Source organism: Pelodiscus sinensis, chromosome 10 (genome assembly GCF_049634645.1).
Source record: "Pelodiscus sinensis isolate JC-2024 chromosome 10, ASM4963464v1, whole genome shotgun sequence".
NCBI classification, from domain to species: domain Eukaryota; kingdom Metazoa; phylum Chordata; order Testudines; family Trionychidae; genus Pelodiscus; species Pelodiscus sinensis.
Window position 1 is genome coordinate 31,494,593 of NC_134720.1, and position 14,654 is coordinate 31,509,246.

At 40.4% G+C, this 14,654-nt stretch overlaps 1 protein-coding gene and 1 long non-coding RNA gene across 6 annotated transcripts in view; one reads left to right on the top strand and one right to left on the bottom strand.

Annotated features, from left to right (window-relative positions):
• The window catches only part of RSRC1 (arginine and serine rich coiled-coil 1), a 367,002-nt gene extending 362,537 nt beyond the window's left edge, over window positions 1-4,465 (top strand). Inside the window, exon 11 of the mRNA XM_075937794.1 lies at window positions 1,014-4,465. Within this exon, the coding sequence (XP_075793909.1) occupies window positions 1,014-1,106 (93 nt within the window). The 3' untranslated portion in view covers window positions 1,107-4,465. The remainder of the gene's footprint in view (window positions 1-1,013) is intronic.
• Window positions 1-14,654, bottom strand: part of LOC112545857 (uncharacterized) — a 51,517-nt gene that overhangs the window by 17,403 nt on the left and 19,460 nt on the right. For 3 of the 5 annotated variants that reach the window (XR_012906265.1, XR_012906266.1, XR_012906264.1), the window contains 3 exons: window positions 13,343-13,392; window positions 5,620-5,828; window positions 4,654-4,728 (listed from right to left, as the gene is read on the bottom strand). This is a non-coding gene — a long non-coding RNA (uncharacterized LOC112545857). The remainder of the gene's footprint in view (window positions 1-4,653; window positions 4,729-5,619; window positions 5,829-13,342; window positions 13,393-14,654) is intronic. The other 2 variants (XR_012906268.1, XR_012906267.1) reach the window with 1 other exon arrangement.

Here is a 14,654-nt window from a genome sequence, read left to right on the forward strand (position 1 = left end):
CATATGACCTGTAAGCTGGAGACAGGTAAGAACTGTAGTGGAGGGGATTGCGGATAGAATGCTGATCAAGTTCTGCAGAGCTGTGAAATGATGGTGAGATAGGTATGCTCAAGCTGATATTGAATCTAAGCAATCCCATATGAACTCATGGATTGAGTGGCAAGATCCTTACCACCGACCCCATCTTGTTTATAAAGTAATCTTGTTTATAAAGGATCTTGTTTATGAAGTAAACAAAATTAAATTAAAGCTTCTACAGCAACTAATTCCTATATATGAGATACATTTATAGTATTTTGTTGTATTTTACTGTATGGCTGCATCTAGACTGGCATGATTTAGCACAAATACTTTTAATGGAAAAGTTTTTCCGTTAAAAGTATTTGCTCAAAAGAGCATCTAGACTGGCACAGATGCGTTTGCACAAAAGATGTCTTTTGCACAAAAGCATCCATGCCCAGTATAGACGCGCTTTTGCGCAAGAAAGCTCTGATGGCCATTTTAGCCATCAGGTTTTCTTGCACAACAAATTAAGGTGTCTGTCTACACTGGCCCTCTTGCGCAAGTATTCTTGTGCAAGAGGGCTTGTCTCTGAGCGGGAGCATCAAAGTATTTGCGCAAGAAGCACTGAATTCTTACATTAGGACGTCAGTGCTCTTCTGCAAATTTAAGCGGCCAGTGTAGACAGGCTGCAAGTTTTTTAGCAAAAGCAGTTGCTTTTGCACAAAATATTGCCTGTCTAGACGCAGCCTATATGTTTAATATAGATGTACAATATGACAGAGCTGCAGTTGGTGTGGAAGCCATAACTTTAAATTTCTTGATGTTTGTATGATTAAAATCTCAACCTTAATGATATATTAACATAGATTTTTGTATTTAATTTCCTTGTTTGGTTGCACATTTTTTGTTTTTGACAGCAGTGAAATATGCAATATCTACATCAATGCAATGTTATCAAAATACAATCAGCAACAGAAGGTTAAAATTGTGTTTCTCCTTCCACTCTACAGCTATTTATTGAGAAGGCAGAAGCAGAGGAAAAATGGTTCCAGAGGTTGATTGCTCTTCGTCAAGAAAGGCTGATGGGTAGTCCTGTGCCTTGAGTGATTTACAGTGGACATCATCCAGAATTTCTTCATGAATACTAGGAAAATTCTACTATAAAATTGTTTCATTTGACTGCTAACATCACTTTGAAAAGTAAATGTGAGTTGTAAGGAAAATACAAGTTTAATCTAAATGAAGATACATGCCTTAGTCTCTCTCATTGTTCCATTTTATTCAATGAGAGTTACCTGAGTAATTTCAGAGTTTCAGAGAGTTCAGAATAAGTTGTGTATAGGTAGTACTTTAGGGATGAATGAAGAAGGGAGAATGTCAGAGAAAGAGGAAAGGCCAAATTTATTAGTGCTATAGCACAACAATATAAATTACATCTCTTGGAGTCATCAAGGCCTCCTGCTTCCCAAGAGGGGTTCAGCTCAAAGAGGTAGTTCCTCTTCTGTCTTCCTGGGAAGAAGCAGTTTTTAATGCATTTCTGCATGAACTATTCCAGCGAAGACTGCTGAAGAGATATGCAGAACTGTATGTCCACATGCAGCCCTGCCTTACCGTCTTCCTCACTAGTACAACCCATATCTTGGGCAGACACACTAGAATGAAAATATAGGAGGCTGTATTTTGGAATAGTGGGTTTAATTCTATCTCTATATCTTCCCACTGCCATCATACTCCTAAAGATTCAGTAAGCACGAATGATAAACAGTACCGCTGTCCCTCTTAAAAGCAAACATGCAGATTTTTAGCAAGTTTAAAGAAATGCATTTCATAAACCATTTAAAAATGTTTAGCATTCTAGAGAGATCAGCTCTTTGTGTGGCCTATTTATAAGAACTGATTCATATATCATTGTGTGCATCTGTACAGAAATATATTGAACAAGGCCTATCAGTTCTCAAAACTAGATGGAGAGAGTGATTCAGAATATAAAGTTTCCCATTATCCAAGTAGCCCTTTAAAATATGTTGTCTGTGGAAAAGATTAGTCACATCTGGGGTAGCATTCAATTTATGAATAAATTACTTCTAAAGTCATAATATTTTTGGTAGAATGAGAGAAAGCAGTACTAAAATGTTGGTACGATTTTTTTGTTCCCTCTAGTGAACACTGATCAGTATATTTCAAAACCAGATCTGAATTTCCATTGATTGTCCAACAACATACCAGTCACCTACATAATTAAATGCAGAAAAAAAAGGCTCTCCTAAGGTGCCTAGCACATCTGTAGTTAAAATACTTGTGTTAAAGAAAAAGAAATGTAAGCATAACTTCTATGGACAAATCACCTAGAAATATCCTGCATAATATAGACTTGTTCAAAAGGATGTAATAGAGATTTGTTTTAAATGATCATCTCTTCCCCATGGGTAGATTAATGAACACAGATACCTTTGTTTGGGGAGAAGAGAGTATTAAAATATGTTGGGATGGATTTTCATTTTTAACAGTAGTGAAAGTCTCACTAGGATATGTTGAAAATAATAGTTTATTTTAAATGTATCAAGTCTCTTGCAACTAAATGAAGAGAAGCTTAATTAATTGTCAGAGAAGAGGTGGCCAAAATTAGTATTTTCAAACTTTCTCTATTTGGCATTGTCCTCTAATTTACTTGTATAGTTTTATAAAAAATAATGTTCAGTTTCCAAGCCATGTTCACCTTAAAATTCCTGCATTGTCCACAGCTGTATGATGATATTTTGATTTTGAAATAGATTTATTTGTTTTATAATTGTGTTTTACAACCTCAGAATATTTTGAATAGTCACAAAACCATTCATTAATGGGGGAAAAATGGGATGTAACTGTATAGGCAGGGTTCATTTGCTACTGATGATCAACCAGTAGTGAAATATCACCAGCAAAAGTCCATTTTGAAGCATAATAGTGAGTAGGGTCTGGCAATTGGATGGAAAAGCCATCGCTAACCCTGCAATAGAAGGAAAAGAAGTTATTTAAAACCTTGGGCTGAAGTTCCCCAGATAACATATGGGATAGTGAGCACATTCTACAGTCAGATTTTTATAGCACAATTTGCAGATTACTGATACAGACTAACAACAAAATAATTCTACCAGATTCTGTAGTTTTGAATGTACCCTGATGAATAATGAGATGAAGAGGGCTTTAAATTAATTTAAATGGCATCTTCTTCTCCTTTAAGTCCTATGATGTAGTTAAAGTGTTAACAATGTGCTAGGCATCTTGCTGTGCCTGACTACTGGAAACATTCAAAATATCAAGCATTTTAAAGTGAATGGAATTATAAGAGCCATTGACAATACAGTAAAACACCCAAGTCCTGTTTACACTACAGTTTCCACCATTTCTACCATCAGTAATAAATTGCCAAGTTTGCTAATAAGGTCTGTCTTGGAAGATAGTGGACTCACTTTGCATGCTGAGTCTGCTTCTGCATAGGCAAACAAAGTTTGCTTAAGACCAGAGTCTGAATCCATGGGGGTCTTAATAGTTGAATATTGTAGATATAACTTAAGACTAGACTGCGTGATTGAGGTTGTGTAAACTCCCCATATCCTATTTGTCTTGCATTTACTGAATAATGTTCTATGAATGATTAAATAAATTATTCATTTTCCTGTCAATGTAAGGCAGATACTTCAGCCAGCAGAAATAATACATCAGGGAAGACAATAACATTAGAAAAAAAACACTGTTCTGTTACTAACCATGAAAGGGTAAGACCTTTGAAAGTCTTACAAACTAAAACCATTTTATAAGACTGGCCCCAATAAAATATACCCAAAATATAACTTTACTCAACAACGTTTTGATTTGTGAGCCATTGTCAACTGAGAGAGAAACTAAACAGATTTCCCAAAATCAGACAGACTAGCTAAGAATTCAGATGCACCATGCACTATGTGGGCATGAAAATCAAATCAATGAAGATCTCTTAATAGACCAAAGTTCTTTGCTAACTAGTTCTCCCCATGTGCTCTCCTCTCCCACCCACCCCGCCGCCACGGCCACCAGTCAAGCATCAGGTCATACCTGTGCTGCTCCCATGGCCTCGCTTCCTTGAAATCCTGAAAGGTACCTGTCATACTGAACCTTGTAAATGACCATTAAGCGTTTAGTTTCCTTTGTTGGCCTGCTTCCATCTTTGTTTTAGTTCCTTAATGCTGTATGTGTGGGTGGGAATGGGTTCTGAACTGAGAGAGGAAAAAGATAATTGTTTGTTTTTAAAATAATCCTAACTAATTGAACCATAAGAATGATTGGTGGATTGTAATGTCTCTTGAATCCCATCTTATATGCACTTCTGATCATTTGTTATCATCCATGATTTGTGACAGTAGTTCATGTATGCTGGTCTGTACTTATTTTTTTTCTCTTGTTCTGTCTTTTGGCTACAATAAACAATGTGATGTGATTACATAAATATAGTTCAGTGTTTCACCTATTTTAGAGAATGCACTGACATAAACAGTGAATTTAGAATTTGTGAAAGAGTGAAGGACCTGGATACAAAAGTCTGATATTTACTTATGAAGTGGTTATATTATGTTGGGCAACAGTTCAACATTGTTCACGTTGTCCTACACCAGTGTTCCTTAAATTTCTCCTTACCTGGAAAAACTGTGTATAGGAGGAGAGGATAGTTCATTAACTTCATCCGTTCAGTCTCTGAGCTCTTTTCTGAGACTGCCAATAAAGTTATGATGCAGACAGTTATCCCTAGGAACTACATTAACTAATTCATTTCACTTAAGCTATTGAACCGCCATCATAAAATAGATAATTTCCATTATAATCCAGTAAGACTGAATTTAATTAGATAATTTTTAGGTACCGGTAGGATATTCACTATCTCATTCTTAATTTCCTGACTCATCTGGTGCCTCTATAATTGACTTTAGAATAGGTAAGTTACATTAAAATTAATAACTATTGTATTAGTCTCACATAGAATTGTTAATAGAACAATTTTATTTTAGGAGGATTTATGGTGATTTAATATTGACATCTTTAAAACTACTGTCAATAGGAAGCAGTTCAGATTCAGTGGCTCTGAATGGCCTAGGACTAGGCTATTTTGAAGTCAGTTTCCCCATCAGGAACTCCCCTCCAGAACTATAATCACAGAGTCAGATGAAAATGTAAAGTTCCAGTAGGCAAAGCGAATTCAATGAGTGGTCCTAACATTTGAAAATTGTCACAATAGAGCAGACTGAGCTTAAGCCTTACTATATTCAGAACACAAGTTAAGCACCACCTCTTCAAGGTGTAGCCATAAAATTAATATCATTTAATTGTTTATATTATTGCAGGCCCCAAATTTAATAAAAGGTATAGAGCAGACTTCTACTTGGTCAAGTATCAGCAGTCCTTACATGCCTACATACAAAGATCAATTGTGCACGTTATAAATACATAGCTAGATATAGACACTTAACTTCAGAAGAGCTTGCAATGTTTTGTTACTGGAATAGTAACTTTTATGTCATTAGTTAAATCTATCTAAGCAATGATGATTTAGAAGTCTATATCTATCTTATCAATTGTCAATAGTATGTTCAAAAAGAAGTTACTCACCTTGGGGCAGTAACAGTTGTTCTTCGAAATGTGTCCCTGTGGGTGCTCCACTCGTGGTGTCAGGCTGGTCCCAGTGCTGCGGATCTGGAGCCTTGCATAGCCGTGCTCCGCCGAACCGCGCATGCGCGAGCAGCGGCTCCCACCATTCACACCTTTGATCTGCTGTGCGCGGTGCAGCCCCCACTCCGTTCCTCCGGCTGCCCGAGTCTCTGAAACAATACAAGTCAATTCTGAAGCGGGGAGGAGGACGGGTTGTGGAGCACCCCACGGGGACACATCTCAAAGAACAGTCATTACTGCACAAAGGTGAGTAACTTCTTCTTCGAGTAGTCCCCGTGGGTGACTTCAGAGCAGTACCCAAGCAAGAAACATGATTCAGAATTACGGTTTATTAACAAGGGGAAGTACTGCTTTTGCCACCGAGGAGTCTGAAGCCCAATGATGCAGTATTGCATAATGTCTCATGAAAGTTTAATTGGAGGACCATGTTGCTGCTCAGAAAATGTCCTGAAACAGTACGCCTCTTGAAAAAGCTGTAGATATGGCCACTGCTCATGTGGAATGGGCTTTTGGTTGTACTAAGAGTGGTTTATTACATGTAGAATAGCATGTGGTAATGCATGTCACTATTAAATTAGCAATGCGTTGCGAGGACAGTGGTTGCCCCTTGAAACAGGCCGCCAATGAAACAATAAGACAGTCCGTTCTGCGGAAATCCCGTGTTCTGTCCATATAGAAAGCTAGTGCTCTGCGTACATCCAGGGTATGTAGAGCTGCCTCACGTGATGAGGTATGCAGTTTGGGGCAGAAGCAGGGAAGCACAATGGGCTCGTTAATGTGAAAGTCCAAGCATACTTTAGGAAGAAATGCTGAGTGAGACCTTAATGTGACCGAATCTTTTGTAAATATAGTATAAGGCGGTGATGACATGAGAGCTGCTAGCTCGCTCACTCTGCATGCCAAATAATAAGTCAAAGCTAGTAAAAAGAGAGATTTAATGGTAAGTAAGCAGGTACAAAGAAGTTGTAGCCAGCGGTTCAAATGGAGGGCATGTCAATGTATCTAGCACCAAACTGAGATCCCACAAAGGTGGTGGAGTTCTTTGTAGTGGGTTAAGATTCATAAGCCCCTTCAGGAATCGTCATGTCATGGGGTGCGAAAACAAGGAAAAAATGTCTATTATGTGACGAAAAGTGGTAATCACTGCTAAATGTACTTATAAGGAGGCTATTGATAGATCGCTTTGTTGTAGATGTAGCATATATTTGAGTATTTTATGCACTGGTGAAATACGGGGGTCGATATCATTTTCGAAACACCATGCCTCAAATCTAATCCACTTCAGTGAATATGTGGCCCATGTAGAGCTCTTTCTGCTGGACATTAGTACATGCTTGACTGGATCGGAGCAGAGGTTCTCAGATGTCATGAAACACTTAGCATCCAAGCTGTCAAATGTAGGATTTCAGGTGTTGGATGCCGTAGGGCAGTGGTCCCCAAACTTTTTGTGGCCAACAGCACATTCATGTTTTCAAAAGAGAGTGGCGGGTGCCAACAATTTTTCAAGGCTTATTTTGTACCCAAATAATTTTTTTAAAATGTACTCTTTCATCCCCATTAGTCACACCTCTGACCCCTGTTAACCATGTCCCTGACATAAGAACGGCCATACTGGGTCAGACCAAAGGTCCATCTAGCCCAGTAGCCTGTCTGCCGACAGTGGCCAGCACCAGGTGCCCCAGAGAAGGTGGACCGAAGACAATGATTAAGCAATTTGTCTCCTGCCATCCGTCTCCAGCCTCTGACAAACTATCCCCTGGCTAATAGCCTTTTATGGACCTAACCTCCATGAAATTATCTAGTTTCTCTTTGAACTCTGTTATAGTCCCAGCCTTCACAGCCTCCTCTGGCAAGGAGTTCCACAGGTTGACTACACACTGTGTGAAGTCAACTTTCTTGTATTAGTTTTAAACCTGCTACCCATTAATTTCATTGTGTCCTCTAGTTCTTCTTTTATGGGAACTAATAAATAACTTTTCTTTATCCGCCCTCTCCACACCAGTCATGATTTTATAAACCTCTATCATATCCCCCCTCAGTCTCCTCTTTTCTAAACTGAAAAGTCCCAATCGCTTTAACCTCTCTTCATACGGGACCCGTTCCAAACCCCTAATCATTTTAGTTGCCCTTTTCTGAACCCTTTCCAAGGCCAAAATATCTTTTTTGAGGTGAGGAGACCACATCTGTACACAGTATTCGAGATGTGGGCGTACCATAGTTTTATACAGAGGCAGTAAGATATTCTGTGTCTTATTTTCTATCACTGTCTTAATAATTCCTACCATCCTATTTGCCTTTTTGACCGCCGCTGTACACTGTGTGGAAGTTTTCACAGGACTGTCCACGATAACTCCAAGATCTCTTTCCTGATTTGTCGTAGCCAAATTAGCCCCCATCATACTGTATGTATAGTTGGGGTTATTTTTCCCAATGTGCATTACTTTACACTTATCCACATTAAATTTCATTTGCCATTTTGTTGCCCAATCGCTCAGATTGGCGAGATCTTCTTGGAGTCCCTCACAGTCTGCTTCTGTCTTGACTATCCTAAACAGTTTGGTATCATTCACAAACTTTACCACCTCACTGCTTACCCCTTTCTCCAGATCATTTATGAATAAGTTGAAAAGGATTGGTCCCAGGACTGACCCTTGGGGGACACCACTAGTTACCCCTCTCCATTCTGAAAATTTACCATTTATTCCTACCCTTTGTTTCCTGTCTTTTAACCAGTTCTCAATCCAAGAAAGGACCTTCCCTCTTATCCCATGGCCATGTAATTGACACAAGAGCCTTTGGTGAGGGACCTTGTCAAAGGCTTTCTGAAAATCCAAGTATACTATATCTACTGGATCCCCCTTGTCCCCATGTTTGTTAATCCCTTCAACCTCTAACAGATTAGTAAGGCAGGATTTCCCTTTACAGAAACCATGTTGACTTTTGTCCAACAAATTATGTTCTTCTACATGCTTCACAATTTAATTCTTTACTATTGTTTTGACTAATTTGCCCGGTATTGAAGTTAGACTTTCCGGTCTGTAATTGCCGGGATCGCCTCTAGAGCCCTTTTTAAATATTGGTGTCACATTAGCTATCTTCCAGTCAGTAGATACGGAAGCCGATTTAAGGGATAATTACAAACCACAGATAATAGTTCAGCAATTTCCCATTTGAGTTCTTTTAGAACCCTTGAATGAATGCCATCCGGTCCCGGAGATTTGTTAACATTACGTTTTTCTATTTGTTCCAAAACCTCCTCTCATGACACTTCAATCCGGGACAGTTCCTCAGATTCATCACCCACAAAGGACGGTGCAGATTTGGGAATCTCCCTAATGCCCTCAGCCATGAAGACTGAAGCAAAGAAATCATTTAGTTTATCTGCAATGCCTTTATCGTCCTTGATTGCTCCTTTTATATCTCAATCATCTAGAGGACCCACAGGTTTTTTAGCAGGCTTCCTGCTTCTAATGTACTTAAAAAGTTGTTATTTATTTCTGAGTTTTTGGCTACCTGTTCCTCAAAATCTTTTTTTGCTTTTCTTATTACATTTTTACACTAGATTTGACAGTGTTTATGTTCCTTTCTATTTATCTCACTAGGATTGGACTTCCACTTCTTAAAAGATGCCTTTTTGTCCCCCACTGCTTCTTTTACATGGTGGTTAAGCCACGGTGATTCTTTTTTAGGTCTCTTGCTATGTTTTTTAATTTGGGGTATACATTTAATTTGGGCCTCTATTATGGAGTCTTTAAAAAGTTTCCATGCAGCTTGCAGGGATTTGGCTCTAGTCATTGTGCCTTTTAATTTCCGTTTAACTAACCTCCTCATTTTTGTGTAATTCCCCTTTTTGAAATTAAATGCCAGAGTGCTGGACTGCTGAGGTGCTAATCCACCTCTCAATTTTCATATTGATTCCCATATTTTCCAATTTAACCAATAATTCCCCATAAGGGAATTAAATGCCTTACTGAAATCGAGGTAGATTAGATCCACTGCATTTCCTTTATCTAAAAAATCTGTTACTTTCTCAAAGAAGGAGATCAGGTTGATTTGGCACGATCTACCTTTTGAAACTGCCTGCTTAGTGAATCTGCAATTATGTTGTTGACTCCAGGTAAGTACGACACTACGAGGAACGTCTTTTTGCGGATACACCAATTCCAATTTGTTCCCATTGAGTAACAATTTTTTTTTTAAAGAACGTTGAACCAGAACAAGAACAGGTAAGGGTAAGAGAAACTTGGTTTGTCAGTAACTATTTACAGGTCTGAGGTAAGGAGAAACCCTGAGAGAAAGATGGAGCTCCGTCCGTGACTGAGGGCAATTGGAAGGAACTGAGCGGGGGCCGGACTGTGCACAGAAGATCAAAGGCGTGAATGGCATGAGCCACTGCTCACGCATGCACAGTCCGGCGGAGCATGGCTATGCAAGTCTCCGGATCCACGGCGCCAGGACGAGCCCGACACCACGAGTAGAGCACCCACGGGGACCACTCAAAGAAGAATGTGTGTTTGTAATTATATCTGGCAAGAGGGACAACCATTTGAACTGGTTTCTTCTAACTGCCTAGACAGCTGTAAAAGTCATGTCTTCTGGCCTTACTGCCCTTCCAGGTGGAGTGTAGTTCATTAGGCTCTCCAGTTAAGTCTCTCCCATGGAGAAAATGGGGTGCTATAAATGGCTGCTTCAATGCCTAGTCCAACCCTTTCCCCCAAGCCTACTCAACATGACTCTTTGAAAGCAAAAATCATGTTAAATTGGGTTTACATAACATTTCCTTACATAGATACATTTCCCATTAGTTTAGAAAAGCAATAAGAGGGACAAGCTAGGCTAGATGACTCAAAGTATTGGTAATGGGATAAAGAGTCTTTTAGCTCTGGATCACCATTGTGAACACACACCAGTGTCTGTAGTAACCAAAAGTTACCATCAGGTGTCTGCTGAGTTGCCTGTGGAATGAGGTTAATGGTCTGTTCCATCCCCAGTAGATGAGTATCCACATCTTCCTCACCCAACAATACAGTTAGCACTACTGGGGAACCATACTGGTAGTCTCAACACAGAAGGTGACAAAGTGTATGCATGAAGACTGGACATGCTTTCTCAACTGTAAAGGTGATCACTGCTAGTCAGATTTGAGGCAAGTTGTCAGGGCAGCATGGGGAAGTTTGCAGGTCATGTATTTAATGCCTTTCTAGAAGATCCATCCTCTAGAATCTGAGAGCTACCCAGGTAAATTTATATATGAATGGTGAGGGCTCTAGTGAACTTCAAGAAATTCTCTGCTCATCTCTCCTCCTTGAACAAAGAATTCTGCTACTATTGCCCATCAGTGCAGCACAGAGTAGGCACAGTCAGGAGCCAGTTTCTTCTGTAAATCACTTTCTTCTGTAAACAGCAGGTGTTCCCCACAAGTCTTTGGAGGCAACTTATATATTCTCTTGTTATGCACTGGGCATTTGGACATGTAGTGCACCTTATTAATGTCTATCAATCAAGACAGGAAAAATGTGCCTTATATTTGCAGGTGTGTTGTGCTTGAGGCAGCTGAATAATAATGACTAAATTTTTTTTCAGTGACTTTCACGCTATTTTTTTCAAAAATATTATTTGCATTTTTTCCCATTCCAATTACAGAGGTGGGTGAATATATACAAATACATTGCACTTGTAAATACAATATTCCTATAACTTTTGTCATTATTTGTTCAGCTCAGGTTGCATTTGTTGCATATAGTATCATGAGCTTTCATGGGCAAAACATACTTCAGATTGAAATTAAGATCAGCTTTCTACCAGCACTGTTAAGAGGCTACACTATTTTTCCTGAATGTACATTTAAAACACTAGAAAACTCATCACATCTCTAAAGCTGGCACTGCAAAAGTAGTAGGTGTAAAAAAGTAGGAAGCAAGGATGCCTCATTTTCATTAGTGCTCTTTATATCTAAATAGTAACTGCTGAGTCCTTGTAAAACTGCATGGGAATTGGGCACTGTGCTGTCTCAGTCCTCTTAAATTACCTTCAACCTTGACTCTGACATTGCTCTGCAGCAAGTGGAAACAGAGTGGAGCAGACCTGGAAATGCATCTAATCTTTCGTAACTAGCAGGTTTTCAGTCAATGTTCAGAAAAGCAACCTGCTTTATTGTGCATGTTAATTCTCAGTGTTTGAACAATGGTCCCACACTTCTCCAGACTCTTACAAGTTGAAGGTCACAACAAATGCCATTAGAAAAGTAATTTTCCTTAGGTGTGAAAAAATACTCATATTTTATCCTTGTAAGAATGGGAGCAACCCCCCTGCCAGACTATTAAAATGTGAAAATCCTGCTATGTCAATGAAAATAGTCATTTGCTCTGGATTTGTACTGTCCCAGAAGTTAATTGTATGACTTTGCTCTTATGGTAATCTGGGCATGCACACGTGTCTTGAATGGCTGGTTTGACTATTGTAATATGACAGGTTAGGCAAGCAACAATACCTCTTTGAAGATTTTTAGGAGTTACAGTTGCCTTCCTTTCAGGATAACGAAGGTAAAAATTAAGTCACATGGTATAAACTAGGCACATACATTTTCCTACCATACTGAGCATCTGTCTGATTTCTACCTCTGGAAGCACATACATATATACAATGACTATGAGCAGCCTCTTACTGTAGATCTCACACAGACTTAACCACACTTGGTGCAAACTCCTTAGCTCTCAAGCTGCCAAAATAGTTTGTTTGTTTTGAACGGTCATGAAATATATATACCTACATAGCTGGCATGTAAATCTAGTCACCCATTCAATCTGTAATCTCGTGTGTGTGTGTGTGTGTGTGTGTATTGCTGTGCTTTTTGTACTGTTTTCCTGATATTACAGCTGAGGTGAAATCCTGCCTTGTGTGGCATTGGTACAAAGGATAGGGCAATCAGATTCCCAGCTGAACTTCAATGAAGTCCCACCCATTTAAACCAGAAGAAAATTTGGTCCTGGGAGTCTATTTGCCCCTCTCAACCCAATACAAGCAGCACCATAAGAGCTCTGCATAGCACTATGAGAAATATCCTAACACATGCAGGCTTTTCACAAAATTCCCTTGGGGGCCTGCTTTTTTGTTGCAGGGGCTATGAGGCTGTGTAGCCTTCCATGTGAGCTCCTGCTGCTAGCAAGAAGCATTAGTGAGAGGAGCTTCAAAGCAATCCCCACAAGGCACTGCCCCCATCTTCAAAGAACAGATCTTCTGGATGTGTCAGGATGCCAGTAGAAGAGGATGCACTGGCAGCATTTTTTCTCTGTCTCTCAGTGCCAGCCAAGACTGGATTTAACTCTCAGTATGTAAGAAGTAAAACGTATCAACCCAGAGAAGAATCTCAAACACAGCAACTTCTATGCTTATTTTTAGAACACCAAAGGGAACGGCAAATGATCCAGTCACAATTCAGTGAAATGAGTCATGAACTGAGTTCACCTCTCCTTCCTAGTATCTTGATGTTTGGTGCCAAAGTTTTTTATAAATCAGTAGCTATCTTAGACAAGCATAGTGGAGTCCATTTAAACAAATAGTACTTCTGGATCAAGCTTTGTTGCATTGAATTAAGTGGCAAATATTTCCTCTGCAACCAGGATTTGGCTTTTAAGAAATAAATGTATTTTTTCAAAAAGCATACATGTTTCCAGTTTCTCTCCATCAGCCACATATATACACGGTACTGCAGTGCTGTAAAAACAAGAACAAAGGACAGAACCAATTAAATTAAAAGGTGGAAAATTCAAAAGTGATAAGTAAATACTTTTTCACACCATGAGTCATTAAATGGTGGAACTCCATTTTGTCAAGAAGGTATTGAAATCAAGAATTCAGTGGTATCCCAAAAGATTGTCTTTTTATTGTCTTTTGGCTGGAAATGATGACCCAGAGCCAATGGGAGCCGCGAGACTCCATGGCGTGGTTATGGAGCCTTTAGATTACCAAACGAGAGCATCCCATTAGCAGTTTTCTCAAAGGGAGCTGCGAGCCCCCTCTGAGAAATCCAGTCCTAAACTGATCACTATTATTTATGTAAAGGAGAGTGTTATGAGTAGATTATCCTGCATCTGCCTACTATGGAGTTTCCTGCAATTTCTGCTGAAACATCTGATATTCATCACTGTCCGAGACAGGATATAACACTAGATCAATGGTTTTCAAAGTGTGGTTGGCGGACCACCCCCAGGTGGTCTGTGGCTCAGGTGCATGAAGGAGCGAGGGAGGTGCTGGCATGGCATGGTGTAGGGGCCAGGGTGGTCTGGCAAGTGGAGCGGATGGCATGACGGTGTGCTTGCCTCTGCCTCCCTGGGGCTGCCCCTACCCGACCTGGGCATGCAGCTCCCTGGAGCTAAGGGGTTAACACCTCCCCCATTACAGACTGCTCCCTTTTCCGGGAGGAGGTGGGACTGGGGCTGCTCTGTAGATGGGTTGGGACGGCCTGACACACACTGCTGCCACCTCTGTGGTGTTCTGGAACCTAGGCTCCCTGTGGAGGGTGTGCGGAGATCTCCTTCCCCAATGCCCTGCTGCGCCTGGCTTGGCTGGAACTCATCCTTGGTTCTGACCGCCCCAGCCCCAGAGCCACAGCCTGCAGGCGAGGGGTGAGCACTGGGCAAAGAGCTGGGCAAGACAGGGAAGTGACTCTGCCCCAAGTGGCCCCTTCTCACCCCAGGACTGCTCCAGAGGGGGCTGCAAGTCCCAGCCTGCTGATGTGTTAAAGTGTGCACTGAGGGGAACAGGGATGTGGGGGCAGAAAAGGGGGGTGAAGAAGGATGTGGGGGCAGGGGTTGCCCTGAGGGGGGATAGGCAATGCAGGGGGATCAGGCTGCAGTGGGGAGATCATGGAGCTGAAGGGAATGAGGCTGGAACAGAGGGAGGATGTGAGGGGGAGATACAATTTTCCTTTGCAGAAGCTGCACTTTCCTTTACTTCTTACTTCTTTGTCTCCCTTC